We start from the raw sequence: 23,792 nt of genomic DNA, 5'->3' as shown, positions 1-23,792 counted from the left end.
TTCAATTTTGAATTTTTTCCCATATTTAAATTTTTCTATGGCTTTCGTTGTTATTTCTAAAAATACATGCATTAGAGCAATTGTCTCCAACCTTTTCCTTCTTAAGAGCACATTCTAGAATATCTGTTGGACGGCGGGCATCATTTACTTTTTCAAGGTGAATTTATAGTTGAATAGAGTTAATACATGCTTCATGTATTAACTCTATTCAACTCTATTCTTTGTCTATTTACGTATCTAGCTATCATCCTAAATATAAATTATGTAATATTTTATTAGTTTCCGAATTGAATTAAAATTTCTTTTTTTTCCGAATTGAGTTGAAATTAAATTAAAATTGAATTAAATTCCGAATTTAAATCACCATTTTAAAAATTAAATTTTTTTTTCAGCCAAAATGTTTCCTGTGTCCGACCACAGTATACTCGAATGTAGTAAGTATACATTTTCCCCCACCTTTTGACTATAAGATTTCTTTTTTTTTAAACTCACAGTAATTTCATGCTTTCAATACATTATCTTGAATCTGAGTATGATAGAACTATATATATAGTATATATATATATATATACATAGGTTTATTACAGCATTCATATAAAAATGAATGTTCAAGGGAAAAAAAAGACTCCAGGATTATAAAATGTGTTATGCCAAAAAGTTAAGCTCATTAAATGGATAAATGGATTCAAATGGTGCAATGTGACAAAAGCTGATTCAAATAGTTAAATGCGAATTTGCTTTATGCGTGGGTAAGGAAGGGCGAACCAATCTCTTGGTCTTTCTAATCCGTTTCGTTCTATTTGCCGTTGCCGCCGCGTCTAGCTTGCAAAGCTGCAAGCTGTATGCTGGCTATCTTCATTTGGGAGCTTCATGTAGCGATTAAAAGACAGAAATGCCTAAGTGAGTCCTGAAGAAAAGATATGATACATAAAATACAAATTTTTCTCAACTGAAAGGCTATATAAGCAATATTTACAACTGTTTGCTTTGCATTAAATGAGTGATGAGGATGAAGTAAAAAATCATGCTATAAACACATATTCAATGGAGATTTTGGACAGAGAGAGAGAGAGAACGGAGGACGTGGACACTATCCCCTTATCAAACGATTAATTAGTATAGCACCACGTCCACCACTATCTATAGCAACCCCTTCAAAATACATAATGCCACCTGAAAGTTATTCAACGTGCACGAGAAGACATATAAAATAACATGTTACAGAGTAATATTCAAGATATATTACTGGTACATTACTGATGCAAATATGACAGATGCAGAACTGATAAAACGCTGATATAATACTGATATTAACATTGATTAATACTGCTACAGTGCTGATTCATTGATATAACACTGAATATTATTACCGATTAAATGGGAATGATTTTGCACAAGTCGGTAAATAAATCCACGAGATAATACGTTACAGAGACTCAAAATATCGCGAATTAAAATATCACAGATCAACGTTGATTTTGGACAGAGCACAGATGCGAAAGCACAATAAAGCTCTATGTAGGAAAACTGTGGTTATCGCTAAGCAAGCAAGTCGCAAACGGGCGAAGATGACGGTCCTCGTGAAGAATCTCGTAGCTGAAAAGTTCAAAGTGTTTCATTATATTGCATTCTTGTGCTTCGTAATAGAAGCGTTCATTGAGTTCGTTGAGAAAGTTCGACAACGGTTCGATCTTAAGGTCGTCGTGAAGACATTTGTTACGCACATATAAGTGGGCCATTTGTAATAATGCGAAGATATCTGCTTTGCACCACTTGAAAGCTTCTTAAGTTACTTATCGGAGATAGATGTTCGTGCCAGCGTAAGTCATGAAGCGTTAAGCCATGACTGGTCTGATAACAGAGAGGTAAATAAGTCTCTTCTTGTTCAGGTCCAGTGACGAATATTTCCCAATAATTGGGTATAAGCATTTGATGATTTTAAGTGCCCTGTCACGCACATTATTAATATGATATGTCCAATAAGACGGTCGTTAAATAAAACACCAAGATATTTGGCCTGGGAAACCATTGGAACAATTTCGTTGAATAAAGATAGCTATTTTTAATTGGAGCGTTCCTTTTGCGTTTCCGAATGATCAAGAGTTGTGACTTTGAGGAATTAATTTGGATTTTCCATTGTTCAACCACTGTTCAAGAGAAGGAATCTTTTTGCAGGAGTCAGAACCATTTACACAAACATAAAAAGTCCTGTTCGTGACGAAAGAATGTATCGTAAGTAATAACTCTCTGTCAAAGTGACAGGAGATCAGTTTTGAGATAATTCCCTCATGCCAGATGCAGTCGAAAGCTTTCGCCACGTCGAGCATGAGGAGAGAAACACACTGTTTATTATAGAGCGCTGAGTCAGCAAACTCCGAAATCCGTACTACTGGTCGTCGAAAGCTTGGCTCGAAAACCAAATTGTTCAGGAGGTAGTAAATTAAGATAAGGTTGCATGCATGATAAGATAATTCTTTCATAGATTTTTCCTAGCATTGGTAGCGAACTGATCGGCCGATAACCGTCAGGTTTATTGTGATCCTTACCAGGCTTCGGAATCAAAATGACTTTTGCATATTACCATAACCTATGAAAATAGTTGTGGTACAAGCATTCATTAAAAATGCTGATCAGTTTACAAATAATGTTAAATCTTTCTAATGAGCTCCTATAGAATATTTAAATGTTGAGGATGCGCTTTAATAGTGGTGGATATCTTTTTGCTGGAATATGTTAAAATATTGTACGTGAAAACATTTTGACCGTCAGTATCACAACACGCACTACAAATTTAAATTCCAAAACTCTGGATGTGACTGGAGGTCAAATGCTGCTTGGAGGTTATATTTTCGTGTGTTTATAAATATGATCCCAAAATCTTGGTAATCTTTTCTTGTGACTCTGTATAAAGCATATGCTTTAATACTAACACAGTTCAATAATAGAAAAGCTTATTGTACTTAACATATAGCAAATAGCAAAACAATAGGTACACTTGAAAGCTTGTTTTCCAAATTCAGCACTAAACTGGAGAGATTTACACAGATTGTATTTTAAGTCTCGCTTTCTCTTTAGATTTAGTAGTTCTTCGCATCGTTAATAAGACTCAAACTTTTCCAAAAATGATCCACTTTTAAATGTTTCCTTTTGCTCTAAATCTCACACTAGGCTATGCCGAAATTTTATTATGCATTACCTATTAAACCTTTACTACATGCATATGATACTTTCATACCGATTTTTTAATATTATTCCTATAATATGTTAATTCAAATTGTACAATACAATAATTGTAAACTCAAATTACATGCAAGCCAAATGCACGATCTGATGAAAACAGCAGAGTAGATGCAGACATACTTTTTCATCAAAATGAAAATTTTTAACAAATCATAAAATACTATAAATAAGATTTAAATGTAGCTTACTAAATATTAATGATTATACATACACAATGACTATAATATCGCATAGCAGAAAAATTCAAATTTATATTTTTTAAATCTAAAAGTTTGAAAGGAAACTTTTGGTACCTGTAAGATATTTTTGTTGGCTGCACTTTTAATTCAGTTATATTGGCAGTTAAATATTAAAATTTTAGACTGACGATTCTTTAAAAAAATTCTAAAGTGTTTATGTTATCAATAAAAAATACTAATTCAAATTAAAAATTAAAAAAATATAAAAAGTTTCTATATTTTCAAAGAAAATTTATCAAATGGGACAACATTTGAAAAAAAAAATAATATCAACCCAGAATCATTCTGCTACTCATTGAATTATTTTTGACGCAAAAATAAAAAAAACATTTAAAATATCTAAAAATAATCTGAAAAATTTCAGATTTTATAATACGGCCAAAGGGAGGTTATTTTAACGTTTTATAAGTTACCTTTATTAAATATGATGTTCTTCGTACTTAAACAATAAAATCCAATTCACAAAACACATAAAACAGCAAAATCACAAAAAAATTTAAAAAGAGTATATCTTTAGAATTTCCGATACACAGTCTCGAGCGCTGGAGATAAAAATGTTTTTTTTCCCGTATAATGTTGCCATTGCTCGCTTTCAAATCATTGAGTTTGTTAATGACAAATTTGTTAATATTTTATTTAGAATTTTATAAAAAATATGAAGTAGATAATAAAAGAAATTCTAGATTCCAAATCTGGGCTTCCAGATACCCATATTAGATTGGAAGACTATGTTATTGAAAATTTGATGTCTTTAGGTACCGTTGTTTGTTCAAATGCGATAAGCATACATACATGCATGCAGATTCTTCATTATTTAATTTCTTCAAATATAATGCAGGGCTCTCATATTTGGCGTCGACAATTTCAAAAGGAAAACGCAGTTTATAGTGAACCAACGCAAAATGGCAAAACTTCTGGGTAAACTGCCCGTTGCACTAATAATTATAAATTTGTTTATTTCTTACTATAGTTTGATACTTAATGTCTTTTCGTTTCTCTTAAAGTTTGTAGCCTTGAAGAGAAATTATTAGAAACAATCTTCGTCGGGAATTGTAGATGCTTCTGTCAATCTGGCTCTTTTCTAATTAATTTTTAAATAAGGGGAAATATGTTCTCATTTACATGTATTCCCAAACAAAGCGACTATTCCAGTGTAAAATTAACTTGGCTTATACATTTCATAAGTACGAGTAAAATTTAATAAAATACGTATTTTCAAAACTTTGAATAAGTTTTATATCATACTGTAAATTAATTAATTAATTAGCTCTATTTATAGATTTTCTAGTGGGTTATTCATGTGCGTTTTTACTGGAAATAAAAATAATATAAACCTTAACTTTAAATAACTAAAATCTTAAAAATCTTTGCAATACCGTATTTGCAACAAGTATGTAATTGGAATGTGTTTGCAGGCCGCATAAAATAGCATCAAGAGCCGCATATGGACCGAGGACATCCAGTTCGAGACGACTGGTATAACAAATTAATTAATTTCAACAGAAAGAAAGAAAAAAAATCTGGCATAAACTTAAAATGACAGTTTGTGTCACGTTGTGTTCTCCAGAAAATATCATCGTTGTTGATGCTTGAAACTGATTTCGCAGTTTCTAAAGACTCTTGATAGCTACCCTGATTATAACAGTTGGGACATAAAGACATAAAGAACAAAATTATGTTGCTTATGATAAATAATTTTTAGAGAGTTTACGTCAGTTTTCAGAGATATATACTTACTTTTAGAAGAAACCTTTGATCTTGTTTTGACATACGGGGTTTCTAAGAAATTAAAATATAATGAACGGTCTTTGTAATTAGTTATCGTTGACATACATAATGTGAGATCCCTTTTTATTTATTGCAGTCCTTGGTTTGCATAATTCTTAAAAAAAGTTGGTGATTAATTTTTAATATTTTTTTCTGAGACAACTAAAGCCTTCTGTTGCAAAGAAGTTCAGCATAATGGTCGACAGAAACTTAAAGGCAACCATTTTTTCAGGCGCATGCGTATTTCAGGACTATTCAGGATTAGAGCACTAACTGCAAGCGTTTCATGTCTTAAGATTTAAAATTCTGAAATATGAATAATTAATTTTTATCTCAGTTATACTAGTAAAACCTTTATTTGTATCCTTAAATATAGATCTTAGCGTTGAAACTTCGATCTCTTTCAGAATTAGAAATTTAAAACTAAACGGAGTTGCAAGCTATCGTACCTTTCCTGATTCTGTCCCTGCACGTTTCCTAGATATAGCATGAGTTAAGAAAGTATTTCATACCGGTAAAAAGGAGATTCTTCGCAGAACGTAAATGAATGGGACAATTAGTGACATACGGTCGCGTTATCGCATTTGCCAACTATAAAAATAAGTGTTTGTTGTTTACTACTCAATTTTCTGCAATATGTTATTGCATTTTATTGAAGATAAAGGCGAGTTTCGAAATTTACACTGTATATTTACAACTGGCTTATTTTTATTTTTGGCCTTCTTTCAAAGTTTTAATGTAGTAAGCCTGTATTAGCAAGTGATGCATCTAGTTTAAAACTTAGAAGCACGACTAAAGATAACACATAGAAGCATTGAAAGGGCTTAAGTATGCAGATATTTATATTTTGGTCTTCCTTCAAGAATAATACTTGAAGGAAATCTGAAAGCTTTCAGATTTTACATTACGCCCAAGAGGACTTTTTTTAAAGCTTTGTGTGTTTTGTGTCTGGAAAGCAGTATATCCTTTTCAATTCTGATAATGGATACATGCTTATCTTACACGTTTAAAGATGAAATATTAATGAAATAAGCAGCAGTACACATTAATTTTGAATTTACGATGTGTTTACCATGCAGCAGGTAATGGAAGAAAGAACTTACTGCAAATGACAGACGAACAGTGTAACTCATTGACTGTTATGACTGAGAAAAGGTCATCTGATCTGGTGACAGATGACGCCATAGACGATGGATGACAGAAGAATGATAGCATAACTAGTAGCGATCGTTACTCATCAGCATCTATTAAGATAAGAATACTATTGATATGTGCTTAGCCTTTGATCATACTTTCCCTTAACTTGATTCTACTGAAATTTATACATTGAAAGAAATATCGGGACTTAGGAAGTACTTTCAGGTTATGTATAGCGATGAATCCAGGTTCTGTATATTTCAGATGGCGATAACATCATAGGATGAAGACATCAAGAGAGACATATTTATTCCACCTGAGTTTGTGTTTTACCGTGGAATAAGGCAGTGGTCTCAAACTAAATTGCAAGTGAGGCAAATGCCTTATCTAAAATAGCTGGTACAGTCATTAGGATTTTTTGAAGCAGGAGACGTGAAAAATGAGCTGTGCCCTCGCCGGGACTCGAACCCTGGACCCCTCGAATACGCGCCGAGTGTGCTACCGTTACATCACGAAGGCATGCAGAAAGGAAGGAGAAAATGCCTCATATACTCCCCCTTTTAAAGGGTGACTGGGATTAGGGGACCCAGTCTTCAAATCTTGGTGGTGAAGTATCATCATCCACTACCTCATTTTAGTTCGGACGCCACTGTAGAGTCATTACGGTTTTTTCGATGTCAGGAAACTTAAGAAAAGTGCAATTACCTTGCCGAGACTTGAACCTGGATTTCTCGAATAAGCGCTACCGTTACTCTACGAAGACATGCAGAAAGGCGGGTGAAAATATCTCATAACCTGATGAGCCGAAATTATTTTGAACGAAATAGAAAGTTTCGGTTTAACAAAAAAGTTAATTGTACTTTAAATTATATTTACTAAATGATGATACAAAGCGGAAAATTGATTTATATTTATTTTCTGTCTTAAGTCTAAAATTTGGCACCTGCAAAAAATTTCAGTTTGTTAAACTTTGTAATTGAAATGTATGGACTTCTGTCAGAGTAATACTGATTTCAAATAAATGTAATATCGCTTAATTCACCACTAAAAAATTAATTTTAAATTAAACTAAAAATAAAAAATTAGAAAATTTTAGAATGGGACGAAACTTTTAAAATAAATAATGAAAAAAAAAATCTATTTTTATTCTTTTATTTACTAATTTTTTCTTTGATGAATACAGAAAATAATATATGCATTTACATGAAAATTATTATAAATTTACTTATTTCGTATTACGACTTTCTCACGTTTGTTTTAATGGCAAAGAAAATAATGTAAAACTGGACTCCAAGGCCATTAAAATCTTTAACCTTTTCTTCAAGTCCTTTTCTAATAATGCTAATTGATTTACGAGAAATGTTTTCACGAACCATGTAAAACTATTTTAATGGGCACATGCGGCTCGCAGTGCAACAGTTTTAGACTATTGGGGGGGAGGAACTTGTTAACTTTCTAATACATTAGCAACTGAATTCTGAACACATTCATAAAATTAGATTTCTACTTCTTACTTTTAAGTAGAGTAGTTCATTCGGAAAGGCGCAATCTTTTGTCACAAAATATTTTATTTCATATTTAATGTCATGAAAATATTATTCTAGAATAACAACTATTAAAGGTTTAGAGTAAAGCAAAGGGATAGTTTCCTTTCTAAAATTATAGAAGCAAAACTAAAACAGAATGGATATATTTTTAATCACATTTCTAAGTGAATAATTGTTTGATCAGATAGTAATGATCTAGTGCTCACTGTTGGGCAAATTGTTAATTTAACATTAACATAAGTCTAAAAGACAGTGTTGCACATTATTTAAGTATCTACAGAACAGAGAATGAGAAAACATAGCTTTGCTTTTTATTATGAAACTATACTTCAACGTTTGTTTCAGCTGAATAGTAAGTTTCACCGCAGTTTTTAAATGCAAGCATTACGAAATAAGCCTGCTGTATAGAAGCATGCATGCAAACTACATTATTAAGTAGATGCTATTTTATCCATGCGAAAATTGTCAGATATCTTGCGAATCTCTCGATTATGAGAACATTTTAGGAGATTATTAATAGTTCTGCATAGTTCAGTTCATAAAAGTACCTGCTTGTGGCAGGTTTTCTTTCCTGATTCGCTGCTAAAGCAGAGATCTTGACAGTGCTTTTCTTGTAAAGCTGCTACGCATTAGAAGTAAAACTGTTTCAGGGATCAAGAGCCTTTTCTTTCTCTTTGGACTTCAGAGATAGGTCCCCAAATAAACGGGTAAAAGTGCCATGGGCTATTCGTTCATATAGTTGATAAAATATTTTGTCTAGGTCAATTTAAACCATCGCTTTTTAAAGGAGAAAAAATCAAGAAGTGGATTTCAAATAATCTTCATTAAGGAGATTTTTTATGGTAGCTTGATTGCTGTTTACTTTACAGACGATAATACTACAAAAACTAACAGGTTGAGCGGTCTGAACCTCCCCCCCCCACACGCACGCACCCGTAATGAACATCCAGGGCCATGCTGATATAACTATTAGTTCGGTTAGGTAAAACGCAACTCAAGACCGGGATGAAAATTTGTTGAAGGACAGAAACAATTTTACCATGCCGTAGCAAATCCATTGGAAGTTCTAACACAAATCATTATCGCCCATTGTGCATAGCGGATGTTTAACGCAGGTTGGCAGATTACCGTTACCGTTGTGTATAAGTTAATTCTGACTAGATTATAGATGGTTTTGATTCTAGTCTTTTTGGTGTCCTTCATATATGTGAAACTTCCCTTAATATGTAGATTGCGGTAAGGGAAGAATTCAATGTCTCCCTCAAAACGAGGTAGAGTTTAAACAGATAACTCTAATATGCTTTGATCAAATTATGCAGATCATACGCACTTTATGGAAGCAAATTAGATAATTAATTTCTTAAGGAATAAGCTGATCTTTCTAAGAAATAAGCTGATAACCTTGCTTCTTAGCTATTGTTCTAGCTCGAATTTTTCCTGAAAGTAAACCTTTTCTTAGAACTATCCTACTCCTCTTGGGTTTTTGTCTAAAGCCCGTTCAATGTTCTTGGATGCCGATTTTCTATGGCTCGTTTTAACAAACCAAAGTCGCGTAAGTCATTGGAGAAGCGACATGTGACTTTGCAGGTATTTTATTCAGTGCGATGCATTTTATTTCCGTTCTTTTTATTCTTTATTTGCTAAATAAGTGGCAGTTGACTTAAATGTGGGACTAAAGACTTTGTCCATATCAAGCTGAAATTTAGTGATGTTCTTTCCGTATAAGACTGGCATTACGTCTTCAAAAATTGGTTCTAGAATATTCTATTGATAGTACAATGAATTAATTTTAATCTTACGTGGGATTTTTCGAGTTTTAATTTACCGTTGTAACAGAATTCTGCAGCTATCGTGAATCCAGTCGGGAACTTAGTAGAATGATGAATCCCTTTTTTATGGCGTTTCATCAGGAACAGCAACAGAAAAATTGATTTTTTCAGTACAGTCACCTAAACATGCCCATGCCTCATCGAGTGTTGCCTCAAATTTCCATTTATTAGCAATATTTTTCGTATAACTTTCTACAGCTTATTTTTTTTACACAATATGCTTTAGCAAAAGCAGATGAACGTTACCTTTAAACATCTCTTGTAACTTTTAATTTTATGAAGGATTTTACTTACAGAGCTAAAAGACATTCACAGTCCCGTTGCAATGGATTTTTTGTGTACATGGTTTTTCTATGAGGATCAGATACGTCACTGTCTTAACATTTAGCCACGTTCGAACAAACTTAAGATGCCGTTCTGGGCCACATTTGCTTCCTTTTACGAAGTAAAGGAAGTAATGTAATCACGAAAAATTCCGGCTATAATCGTTCAACGAAAATATCCATTTTGACCCCTATCGAATGCAATTTAACTACATTTTTGCCTGACATCTGTACGTAAGGACAGAATAAAGGAATATTTTTAATCAAACGAATTATAAAACTGATTTAAAATGGATTCAGTAGAAATGTTTTCATGGTGTCTGTACGTACGTACTTATGTATGCATAGCGCATAACTCAGAAAAGAATAGCTTCAGAAAGTTGAAATTTTGTATATGGAACTGCTATACCATGTAGTAGGCACTTTCTGTTTTGGGTGCAAATTGCCTGCACCAAAAGTACATGTATATCTATATATATATATTATATATATATATACCCACTCTTACTTGGCTCAGTTTTTTATTCTTAAATGTTGGTAAATTGAGTCTTTTTTTGCTTTAAAATTTTAGATTATTGAAAATAATTTTTAAATAAATTGAATTATGTGTTCTTATCTTCCGGTTAAGGTTTTTATGCCTTTAGTTAAGCTGCATGAAATAGTTATAGAATTATTAACAATTTAAAAGTAGTTTATCTGCAGCTAAGCCTATTGATTTTACTATAGCAGCCATATTTGTTTACATTTGAAACTTAACAATGAATTAAGCTTTTCTGCACCTTCAATGTCTTTTTGCCAGTGGGACCAAAAGGAAACTTTGAGTTCTATGCACCGAAAAATCTGCCTTCTTTCCTGCAGACCAAATTACCTGCTTTTGCATAGAAACTGTAATTTTAATTGTAAAAATTGATTTTTTAAAAATTGTTTTAACTGTATTTGGTGTTTTTCTATATCTTTCAATTTTTAATGAAGATTCTTTGAGCATTTATGTATTTTTGCCTTGCCGTGAATTGAGAACTGAATTAATTGAATGAGATGTAATCTGTAATGAAATTTGAAGAAATAATTTTAAATGAAATGCAGGAAAAATGCGTATAATTTAATATTACGTGCAAGGAAATCATGTGGTGTACACATTAAATGTTTGTATTTTAACTTTGAACCAGATGTGTTTTACCCCTCAAATTTAATATATTAGAAATAACTTTCTTTGAAATCCAGTAACGTCGATTTCTACGATAACGTCGATTTTTACAATTTGTTGATACGAATATCTTCTTTTAGAAAGTACATTTACTTAACCATTGAACCATCTATCAAATTAGGAGCCATTTAAAAAAAAATTCTTAAATGCCAAATATTACGAAGAACATTTAGAAATCGAAATAGAAAATCGTTTTCATAAACTGCGATCGAACGTCTTCATAAACTAATCAGTAGAAACGTGTCATTGCTTTGTTTTCATTTCCAAACATTATTTAGAATTTTGCAGGATTAACGTTCAGAATATATTTATAATATTTCTTTTAGAAGAAAGCATACGGGATTACTTACATATGTATTTTAAAACCTTTAGACTAAAAATTATTTTATTTTTTAGGGGGTAGTTATTTGAGAAACGTTTCTCCAAATTTATCAGTGAACATACTTTAAAAATCTATCCACAAAAAGTTCTTTTGCTTAAAAACTTCTTCATTTCGGAATAAATTTGCTTTTTTAAAAGTTTCGAAGCCTTTTTTTTAACTCTGTCTTTTCACTGCTTCTAGTCTGCTTAGGTTGAATTTACATTTCTAAGCATAAATTGCTTAGTCTAGAACGTGTCGTTACGCTCTCTGGCAACTTCTTCTTTACTCAAAGTAAGATAAAAAAACTTCCAGTAAAAGTTTCACCACGTTATTTTATAAATATTTACTGTGGAAACGTGTTAGTTTGAAGTTAATTGCGTGCATTTTCTTTGAATATTTCAAAACTCCATGTAACGAAACCCTCTCACTCGTTCTTTCCTTCGCTGTGGCTTAATATGTTTTTCTCGGTCATTCTTCCCAGCGTGATACTTGCTAAACTTTGCTTAGATGGGTATTTTTAATTTGGTTCTTTGTGAGACTTTTGCTATCACGTAAGCCACCGTTTTCTTCAAATAATCGGAATTCATCTAGTTGTAACTCTCGATCAGAAGTAATCCGACACTTATATGTTTCTTCCATGTTTACAAACATTTACTAGAGTTCAGAAATATATCGCCCAAATACCTAAATTTCGAAAACATATTTATATAAACCATTTAATATCTTCTATATAGTGTGTTAATATTCAGTCCGTACAATCTGTTTGTTGTTAACAATGGTTTTGGTATTTTAAAAACATAATATTTTATTAGAATTATCTTTTGGATTTGAATGCCTGTTTTTAAAGGTATTAGCCAAAACGTTACAAGTAATGATATTGTTGGGCTTAATACATATAGTGCAACTACAGAGCAAGAAATGAACAAAAGGTTAATTAAAAATTTCAAGCTCCATTAATTCCTTGATTTAAAATTTAGGGAAAATCATGAAAAGAATGTTTTATAATTTTTCTTGATTAAAAAACTAACTAGGTTTTCTTCACACACTCAGTTCAATTGTGTTATCATTTACAGTGGTTCACATTTGTTTTCGGCTACTTACTTTCGGATACTAAATGTTGGAAGTTAGACGCCATGTTTTTCCCTAGCATATTATTTCTTCTCTATTTTATGACTTAATTATCATAAAATAGATATCATAAAATATTCTCTGCTATGAAGTAATTTATTCTAGAAGGTTTCATTATACTCGCATAATAATTCGGACAATCGAAAGTTTTGCTGAGATGTTTTGGAAGACGATGGTTCTCCTTCATAATTTTTTTATTTGAAATAAACATATATCACAAGAATTATCGTCTGTACTTGGATTTATCACTTGTTCAGCAAAATATGTTAACAGTTCCGTGTCTGAAGTGAACATGGCAAGACGCTACATTTCTGTTCAAAATTTAATTATTGATGATTTTAAAGATGATAAAAGTATTTAAAAAAACTTTGATGCAAAGAGTTCAACTATCTTGGATATTTTAAAATGATGGACGTTGTTTTGTATTGTTCAAAATGTACTGAAGCCTGGACAATATTCCAAGCTAACACGAAGGAATTTGAGATTTATTCTGTGAAAAATTAAACAAAAATACAAATTAGTGGGAAGTTTTCAGCGGATTTATAGGAGCGACTTGCAGTAACTGTTAGCACAGTCGGAACGTGAAAACAGTGTAGGCTTAGTAGGATGGAAAATTCTTCGTCAACAAAATCAATGAAAATCTTTAAAGAAAAACAACAACATTGAAACAATGAAAAACAGTGAAATGAAATGGCTTTCGAAAAATTCATGGTAAGCAAAGATTTATTATCTTTAAATAATGTTAGTTTTGCAGACGAATCAAAATTTTAATATATCTGGGTCTGATGGACGAACTTTTGTGAGACGAGAGAAGCCAAATGAAGAACTAAATCTGAAAACTTTATTGCTTGTTGTTAAACACGGAAGTAGAATTATAGCATGGGAAATTTTCTCTCCTTTGAGATGAGAAATTTAGATTTTATAAAAAAATCACACGGATCATCACAAATATATACATGTAAGATATAAAAAGAGGAAGAAAAATTACTACCAGATTACTAACTTAATTGGAACAAATTAGTATTTTGACTTTTGTTCTTTGAAATATCTGATGTGATCTCCACATCATATAGTACCTGTTCACGGCTCACAATAACCCATTGAGTATTCAAATTAGTAGTTGGTCTAACCGCCCCTGGCGGCAATGCATGCTTAAATTCTTCGAGGCAAGGAGTGGAAGAGTTTCCTAATGTCATCCTGCGTCACATTTTGCCAGGCATTCATCAAGTGCTGCTTAAGATCTGCGATATTTTGTGGTGCCCGAATATCCGAATATGGCGGCCTGCCATGTTCCAGACATTCTCGATTGATATGAAAGGTCTGGTGACCTTGCTAACCAAGAAAGAGTATCAACGTGACAGAGACAGTCCAGAGATATGAGAGCCGTATGTGGCCTGGCATTATCTTGTTGGGAAATAGCCGCAGAATGACGTGCCATTAAGGGTATCAACATATCGTTGAGCTGTTAAAGATGTACGGAGGATGACTGAAGATGACCTGCTGTCATAAGAAATAGCGCCCCACACCATCACACCAGGGGTTATGGCTGTATGCCTTTGTAAAACAAAGGCTGATTGGGACCGCTGTCCCCGTCCTCTTCAGACACGAACACGGTAGTCATCTGCTTCAAGAGAGAAGCGGGATTCATTGCTGAACACTATATGTTGCCAGTCTGATGGCAGCCATGATGATCGGCTGCGACACCACTCCAGACGACTCCACCGATGTTGTGGGTCTTAAAGACCTCTGTGAGCATAACCCCGCCTCAGACAAGCGCCGTGAATTGGTGGACGGTACCATGGCATATTTGACATTGGTATTGCACTCCTTAATACCAATGTCAAATATGTATGTAATCTCCCATTATTCTAATCGCCAAACTCTAGATAAAGGTGGACGTGGCGCTGTTCCAATTAACCCAATGGTAAAGGGATGGTGCCCACGTCCCCCGTCGCCTATCGCATATCGCATACCATGGAAGGTATAAACGTGGCTGTAGTGCGTTGAATAGTCGACAATAACACCGTTGAGGCGGTTCGGACCTGGAGAACAATCATGCTATCTTGCCTCGCATTCGTGCTCCTTAGCCTTCCAGAGCCTTCATTTCGTCGGCAATTTTCTTGCTGCCAACGTCTTTGCACCGCACTGTATGCAGGTGGCGGCCTATTGCTCGGTATGACCACCCAGCTTCACGTAACCCTACAATGCGACCACGTTCGAAATCGTTTAGTTGTCTGTAAGGTCTTTGATATTCTCGTAATGGGCATCTTTAGTTACTTCTTTACGGAAATACAATGGCAGCAACATAAAAAGATAAATTTCCCACCTCTGTTACTGGTTTTATACTTTGCGAATTTCGCACTAGAAATGCGCGCTATATTCGCAATTCCTGTTCATTGTCCTTGAAACTTTGATCATTTGCATGCTCGATCAAGATCTTTTTGCATACCAAATTTCCTTACTACCACAAAAGTCCTTTTTGGTGCTTCGATTTGTTTGCAAAAGAGTGTATAGTATACGAATAAAATTGTGAATATTTGTAGCATTACCATAATCATTAAAATATTTTTGTGATTAAAAATTGTTTTAAAAGCTATATGTTCAACTTGATTCATATGTTCAGCCATATTTTTCTATGCCATGAAAACAGATAATTTTTTATTCTTTCTCAGCGTTACGAACTTCGATAATTTATCTCTTTCTTTAGAAATTACAACATTTCCCTGACAAAATATTTCTAAGCACTTTAATGTTCTTATGAAGGACTCGGAAAATATTTTAATAGAAAAGAGCTGGAATGTAACAGGAAAATAGGCAAATAAAAAAAAATCCATTTCCAGAGAAAAAAGTTTCACTTCCAGATTTTTCTTCTTACAAAGACCATTTTGGCAAGGATGATATTTGAATTGACTTCCGCATGAATGTTAAAAAGAAATAAATTATAAAGTTTCGAAAAATCATTAATAATAATTTAACAGGCGATTAATAAAATTAATGAATCATTTTATTGTTGTTAAGTTTTGTTAAACAATTTAATGAATAATGCAGTTGTAAGTTTGATTAGTTAAATTATTGCACAATTTTTGTTGTTGTAAGTTACATTAGTTAAATTAACGAAATTATATAGTCAGTGTTTTTTTTCCTTATACTACAATTTAGAGGTCATGAAATTTAACTCCAATAATATAGATTTTAAGCAAATGTGTGTTATTTTTAAAAATATGTTTTATTTGAAAGCTATTTTCATTGATTTTAGACTGTAACAGCATATTGAAGCTACTAGAATAATGCTACGGAACCATAAAATTAATAAAACATTAATGCCAAAGTTTATTTACAGATGCTGTATAATTAATTTCATAAAAAATAGCGGTCTTTAGATTTCTACAATTCCTTCTGAAAACATGATCGTTTTAATATTGTAATGTGATTTTTGTTATATACGTGTATTGTAGCGTCTTTGTTTTTATTTATTTATTCAGCGAATCTGTGTTTATTTACTACGCATTTTTCATTTTAATTTTGTGGCCCATTTTTATGTGAATGACGGTGAAAATTAATATGGAATCGATGAATGTGAATACAATTTTTTTCGTCACAACGTTTTGAAATTTTAAACATTACAGAAGTAACTTCAAGGTCATTCAGGAGTACCTGGAATAAGGTGTACGTGGGTGCTTACGCAGTTGTTTCTATATGCCGCCTGAATAGAATTGAAATAATCTCTTTTTACTAAAAAATATATAATTTGAAATAAGGTATATATATTTGTTTAATAATGGTATTTGCATTTATTTCTTAATGCTAAATGTAGTTCTCATTTGTGCCGCCCAACCTGAATAGTGGTTAGTGACGCTGACTGCCGTATCGAAAGGCCAAGGCTCGAATCCCGGAGAAGGCATGAATGTTTGTAAATGTATAATACCTTTGCGGCATGATGGGCTCTCTAAATATGCGGCGAGTTGAAAATCCTCTCGTAGGTTGGTGGCAAGAGAAGAGGAGTGGGAGAGCCTCGGACCTCTTTCCCCGCGGTGCTCTCCATCAAAATTCATCGGCGGAATTGAAAAAAGTGGTATTGTCACCTGTATGGTGCTCAGGCTCTTGCCAACGACAGGCAAAATCTTGCATTCCTTGCCACGATGAATTTCGTGGTTTAGTTTGGATGTTACTGACAGACAAGTTAAATTCTTCACAAGTACAACAGCTGTCATTTTTCCCCCAAAAAAGCGTGTTTTCTCCTTTAGTGTCGATGAATGGAATGCTGTTCCATACACATTATATACCCAATTGTCCAATGTAAATTATCGGAATTATTAAAAGAATAACATCAATAATTCACTGTTCAGTCTATATGAATGAAGTTAACATTTTGCGATATTTCAGCGTTAATTCTTAAAATTGTATGATTCGAAAACTATTTGAATTATTCATTTATTTTCAAAAATGTATTCAATATAAACTGTGCTATAAGTCTAATTTCTTTTTGTTTATAAAGTGTTTTTTCCCTTTCAGTTGCAGACTTGCGTAAAAGCAGTAAGTATTCAATTTTAATTAAAATTCATTGATATGTTGAAAATTCTTTCATACGTTTATATCCATTTTTTTACTTTCCATTGTTCATTGCAGATAAAGAGTCTTAACAATTAAAATACCAAACCGTATTAGTGACTGAAATTGTATAAGAGTAAAAAATTGCTGAAACAGCTAATTATACTAAAGTAAAGAATATTTTATAGTAAAAACAAGGCAAGAGAAAGAAATTTAATTTAAGGAAACAAAGACGACAGTCTTGGTAATTAAATTCTGGAGATTAAACTATTATAATGCCTCTAGGAATTTATATATCTGTTCTAATGCATACGAAAATTTGTTTTTTCTTTGCCAGATTAATTTTATGTATATTATTTGTGTTTTTTGTTATGCGTTTAGGTAAAATGTTTTTACAGCGCAAAAGTGTTTGAGATAACGCTTACTTTAAACAACAAAACTTGCGAGCTTTTTGCTTTAATTTAAAAATTTTCTGTTCTCATTCATAAATATTCCTATATAAGTTTGCAACTCATGTTCTAATAACTGTAACTGTATATGAATTACCAGTAACTGTACATGAATTAAAAATAAACAATCGAAATTAAAAAAAAATCTTTACGTGGGCCTGTAGGGTTTTTTTTTGGTTCTAAATATAAATAAAGTCCTACAATATTGTGAAAAATAGAGGAAGGGAAGGATATCTGTGCTGATGCATTGAAATTAATGTTGTATTCAGTCACATTTAAATTGCTCTATTGGAAGTTAAAGTTAAAACATGTATTAACATAAGGTGATGCCTTTTGTACTATTCTTTTTGCAAATATTTTCCATACTACAAGCGACGAACATGAAGGTGATAATATTGTCAGTATTTGTGAAACTTCCATAACGTAAGGATACGATTAAGACTTTAGAACAAAACGCTTTAATTAGCTATTTTATGTCTTCTTCCTGATGATAGGTATAGGGTATTTTCTCCCTTTTTTCTGCATGTCTTCGTTGCGGAACGGTAGCACACTCGGCGCTTATTCGAAAGGTCCAGGTTGGAGTCCTGTCTAGGGCATTGTTCATTTTTCACGTATTCTGTTTCCAAAAGTCTCTACAGTGGCGCTCGAACTAAAAGGTGGGTGATGATGATATTTCACTTCCAGGATTTGGCTACTGGGTAACCTATTCCACAGTCACCCTTTAAAAGAGGGAGTATTTAAGGTATTTTCTCACTCCTTTCCGCATGTCTTCGTGGTGTAACGGTAGCACACTCGGCAAGTGTTTGAAAGATCCAATTTCGAGTACTGGCAAGGGCATTGCTCATTTCTCATGTCTTCTGCTTCAAAATAACCTAATGATTCTACATGGTTAGATTAGTTGGATATAACAATGCACGCGAGGCTGTCCGATTAAATGGCGGGATGTCATTCATGGATGATTTTCAAAGGTAAACTGATTGATATTCCCGTTACACATTAGGAGAAAAAAAATAATCCCCCCCCCATTCAGCCAGCCCATTCAATAGCGTTCAAAATCGGGTCTAATTATCTGTATTCAGGGGTTTGAACCATTTGGCCCCTAGTGAGACCTTCTTGATGAATATCTTACTAATTGCTGTCTAGGAGGGTCAGAATTATCTGTCGAACCAGGTGAAATGTTTCATAGAATTTTGACTTCATATTAAATGTGAATAATGATACTGCAGAATTTTCAACCAGTTCTCAAGTAACAAAAATCCTTTATTATGGCTATAGATGCAAGGCTATAGATGCTAAATATCACTACATATCACGTAACTATATTCCAACACTTCTTTATATTCTACTGCTTGAACCAGGCAATTGGGAAATATCAACGAAGTACAGAAACAAATAACTAGACTTACTAAAACAAATGACAGAAATTTCTGAAACAAATACCAATTTTGACCAAATACTACATTTGTTTCTGGAACTGATATCAGTAATCCACAGTTTGCATTTGTAACACTTCCGCAAATGTTTAATTTAGGAATGTCCTAACTAGAGGTTTTCCATACAAAGAAAGCCAACTATAACAGAATTCCTTTTTATTTAGTTTATTATATTTCTAGACTGCGAAATGCATTCTATTATTCAACGTGTTCTACAGATTTGAGAGTTTGATGAGAGTGGTATAAACTAGATATCCTGTAATCTGTATATAATACTGTGAGAATAGTAAACCGCTACAAATACTTGTACATAGTCTTTGATTCATAAATAGATTTAGCTAAAGGAAAGTGTCTTTATTTGGGCCAATAAAAACACAAGATCCACCGACGCCGCGTATGGAATATTGAGTTAAGTTATTACAACGCTTCCTAATTTTAGAGCTAACACAGTGCCTATTTTAATAGGTGGTCATAAATTTGGCCTTTGGTACGTTTAAAATTTTATGTGTTATATAATGGATGCCGATGTCAAAGTAAATTCCTAACTACATCCTTTTTGGAAGTAATCAAAACCTTTCCGATTTTATCAATCTTCCGCACCAGGTGACTATTTTAGTATTGATAGAGGTTAAATGAAGCTGGACCTTATTCTAAAAAAATACTAGAATAAAACATAATACATAATATTATACAGGTGGAAGTTTCATATATTTTATATCTGGTTTCACGATAGGAGTCATTATCATTATTTGTTTCCTTCATAATTACACTACGTTTATTGATGGTGAAAAAGTATTTAGTTGATTAAGGAGTTTTCTGTTCGTTTAAGTAAAAGAATATTTTATAATTCGAATCATAACAGGTATCCAAATAATCCAACTGGATGTTCAGAAAATTTCTTGCCTTTTTAGTAAAATGCCTTGGGAATGTAAAACACTTGTTATATGGCACACAGATTTATTGCAATGTTATACCGATTTACGATATACACGAGAGTGTTTCATCAAGTGGCGGTATACAGATTTACTGTAATGATGTAAATAATCGTAATTTTTAGTTTAGAAATATAACTTATATTTTTTTCCATTATTAACAGATAAAAATACTTCCATGGGACATTCGAAAAGAAAACTGAGAAATTTATCTGCTCACTGTAGATCAAATAAAGTATAGATCATATCTGCTGTGCAAAAATAATACATAATAATTTGCAGATAATATGTGGAAGCAATATGCCGCATATGTCTGCAACGTTATTATAAACATAAGATACTTTAACTAAGTTTACTAACTAAGTTTCTTTTTTACGATTACAATGTAGTTAAAGAAGCACTTTTGCATGAATTTCATGCGTTATGTGATAGATATAATTGCTACTACATGATCAAAAGCACCCATTCTACGAATCCAAACATGTATGTATCATTAGAACAGATTTATTTACTTAATAAATGCTTTTGACCCGTGACTCAGAGACTCTAGTTAATTCTCGATTAATCGCGGTAATACCAGAATGACATTTATGATTAACTCTAAATCACGACCAATCTTAGGGCAGTTAAAACACACAAAAAAGGAATAACCAGTTTCATTATCGAAAAATAAATAATATGTAATATTTCCTTGCGTTTTCTAGCAGTTTAATTTGAAGAACAAGTTCACTTAATTAACGTACAACTTGCACAAAAAAATTGGATAGCTCTATATCTCCTGTTCTGCTGGTCTGATTGAAGAAATTTAACTTGCCTTTTTTATGTCTCGAAAGCTCGATTTAGGATTTATATAAGATTTATATATAGTATTTTATCTAACATAGGTACTCTGACACAAAATCGGACTTATTTTGTAATGACATACCTATTGTTTCCCTATTTCGTTTCTACGACTAAATTACTTCGAAAGCCCAAGTTTTGTAAAACTCTCACGAGTAGATTTTAAAAAATAAACTCTAAACGTCTCTACATATATGAAGAGAAAGAGTTTGTCTATGTGTCAGTGTGTGTGTCTTTCGTTCGCGCTGTGCGTAAGTTAATAAACTCACGGCTACGAAATTTGGTACATAGTAGGTGCATCTAGACAAGAGCCAGTGCCCCTCGAAGTGAGTTTTTCGAAATTCGAATTAGAATGTTTTTAATTTTATGTTTTGTGACGAAATCGCGTCATTTTGAGACATAATGGGCTATAGGAAAGCGAGATTTTACTCTACACACTCCATTTTCATATCGTCATGAAACGTAGGCACTTAGCTATTTTACGAGCTTAAAATAAATTTCGTGTTTCAATAAATCGATTAAATACGAATTTATTTAACAAAGTAAGCTTAACATCTTTTCAACGGGATTTTTTCTAAAAACGTTTATTTTTAAAAATGTACAGTTTATTTTTCTTTGATTTTTGGACACCTTAAATAAACTTCCATCCTTGCGACTGCTTTTACAAAAAAAATTTTGTGAAAATGATAATATTTTGCATTTAAAAAAATTTTTTTAAATGAAGCTTCCGAGTACACTTCTCATATCTCACATCTTTAAAATTTGTGATTTTGGCAACAATTTTCCTGTCTTATAGTTGTTGATAGATTTTTGATGAAATCGCATCATCTTGAATAGTTTCTTTTAGAAATATGGGTTTGGCAACAATTTTTCATTGTATTTCTTATGTCACTGTTTTTAAGAGATTGGCATATTTCATTGTCTTTTTTTTATATATATAATACATTTTTATTGATTTTTTTTCATAAAGTTGTTCTGCAGAGTAAAATTTTTTTTTAGTTTCTTTCATGTTATGTTTTGCTTATTTAATTATTTGTAAGATATTGAAAAGTTTTGCATGATTTTTTTCCCTTCTGAGGAAAGTTGGTAAATTTTTTTATTAGGATAATTAATATTTGTATTAAGGGATATAGCTTATTTCATTTTAAATTTTGTCTTGAAAATATAAGATAAAATATCATTAATTATATTTTGCTTTTCAGAATTTTTTTTGTATTCTTTTATTTATTTATTGCTCATTTCATTGTCTTTAAGATACTGGAAAGTTTTGAGTGATTTTTTTAGGAAACAAAGTTCTTAACCTCCTTTATACCATTTGAGTTCTTAAGATTTTGCAAAGGGAAGTTGGTTAATTTATTTATTAGGATAATTAATATTTATATTAAGGGGTATTGCTTATTTCATTGTAATTTTGTTATACGAAATAACTTTTTTTTTATGAAGTTGTCCTGCAGAGTAAAATTCTGCGCAGTTTTTAAATTTAACGTTTGGTGTCCCTTTCAGCCATTTTTCCGGTACATTTAAAAGACAGACGAAGGCTGGCAGTGAAGCTGCTAGTGGTATATATTTATTAATAACTCTTTTTTTATTAAACTTACCGGATTCCTTCTTTCACAGATGGAAATTTAAGTTCAATACAAATAGAACTCGAAGCTATTTTCTGATTTTTTTTTTTTTTTTTCTAATTTATGTTTTTTAGTAATTTTCATAAACTTTACAAAAAACTATTTTGAATCCTAAGCTACAAAAATTTTGCCATCATCTTAAAGTAGATGTATTTTTAGGCATACCTGCAAAAAATATAATTTTTATTCAAAATTTTGAAAGATAAACGTGAATTTATATATCGGAGCGTTTTGAAATTTGGCATATTTGCTATTAGCCTCTACGCGACCAGCCTTCGTCTGCTTTTTAAATAAAGCTGAAAATTTCTTAAGGGAACACCATTAAATTTAAAAATTGAGCAGAATTTTACTCTGCAGAACAACTTTATAAAAAAAAATTCAATAAAATGTATTACATATAAAAACATACAATGGAATAAGCAATATCCCTTAATACAAATATTAATTATCCTAATAAATAAATTAACCCACTTCCCGCTACCTTCTCTCAACAAACGTCCAGTATCCAAGAGAAACATTAAATTTAAAAACTGCACAGAATTATCGCCCTATTTTTCCGAGTGGCAACAGTGCTAAAATCAGCAACAATGGCAATAGTGATATATCAGCAACAATGCCTGCATGCCATTGCTGCTGATATAATGAGAGAATTATTGGTTTGATGCGATTTCATCAAAAAAAAAAAACATAAAATAACTCATTCAAATTTTGAAAAACTCGCTTCGAGGTGCCCTGGTTCTTGTCTAGAGGCACTTACGTACCAAATTTCGTAGCTCTGGGTCTATTAGCTTACGCGCAACGCGAACAAAACACACACACACAGAGAGAGACAGACTCTTCCTTTTATATATATAGATAAGCGATAATAACGCCAAGTATGGTTTATGTACATTGTTAAAATTATTTGAAATGCACCATTTGTTACGGTCGTGCACATTGAAAGGGAAAGGAAAATTGGTTACCATAAATTAAGAATATAGCCAAGTATTATTCTTCGCGCGCAAACGGAAAAAGGTGCGCCAGAACGAATTTTAAAATTTCTTTTAAGTTTTTCAGCAAGTTTTACAAAATTTAATATTTAGGCATAATATGAGAATCAAAATATGGGAAAAAGGACAAAAAATAGTTATGTAATTTCAGAAAAAGTATATATCTAATATGTATATCCTAAGTCGCGCTTTCGAGACATG

General features: G+C 32.2%; 1 protein-coding gene across 3 annotated transcripts in view; it reads left to right on the top strand.

Annotated features, from left to right (window-relative positions):
- The window catches only part of LOC118186730 (uncharacterized), a 120,507-nt gene that overhangs the window by 80,607 nt on the left and 16,108 nt on the right, over nucleotides 1-23,792 (top strand). For 2 of the 3 annotated variants that reach the window (XM_085817946.1, XM_085817944.1), the window contains exons 4-5: nucleotides 393-434; nucleotides 17,288-17,308. In XM_085817946.1, coding sequence (XP_085674072.1) covers nucleotides 393-434; nucleotides 17,288-17,308 — 63 coding nt within the window. The remainder of the gene's footprint in view (nucleotides 1-392; nucleotides 435-17,287; nucleotides 17,309-23,792) is intronic. The other variant, XM_085817947.1, reaches the window with a different exon arrangement.

The sequence above is a fragment of the Stegodyphus dumicola genome, chromosome 6, assembly GCF_044657685.1.
Source record: "Stegodyphus dumicola isolate Sdum_Otavi_A_Nest chromosome 6, ASM4465768v1".
Classification (NCBI taxonomy): domain Eukaryota; kingdom Metazoa; phylum Arthropoda; class Arachnida; order Araneae; family Eresidae; genus Stegodyphus; species Stegodyphus dumicola.
The sequence above is the reverse complement of the archived record's forward strand: the minus strand, read 5'-3'. Positions and strand labels throughout refer to the sequence as shown.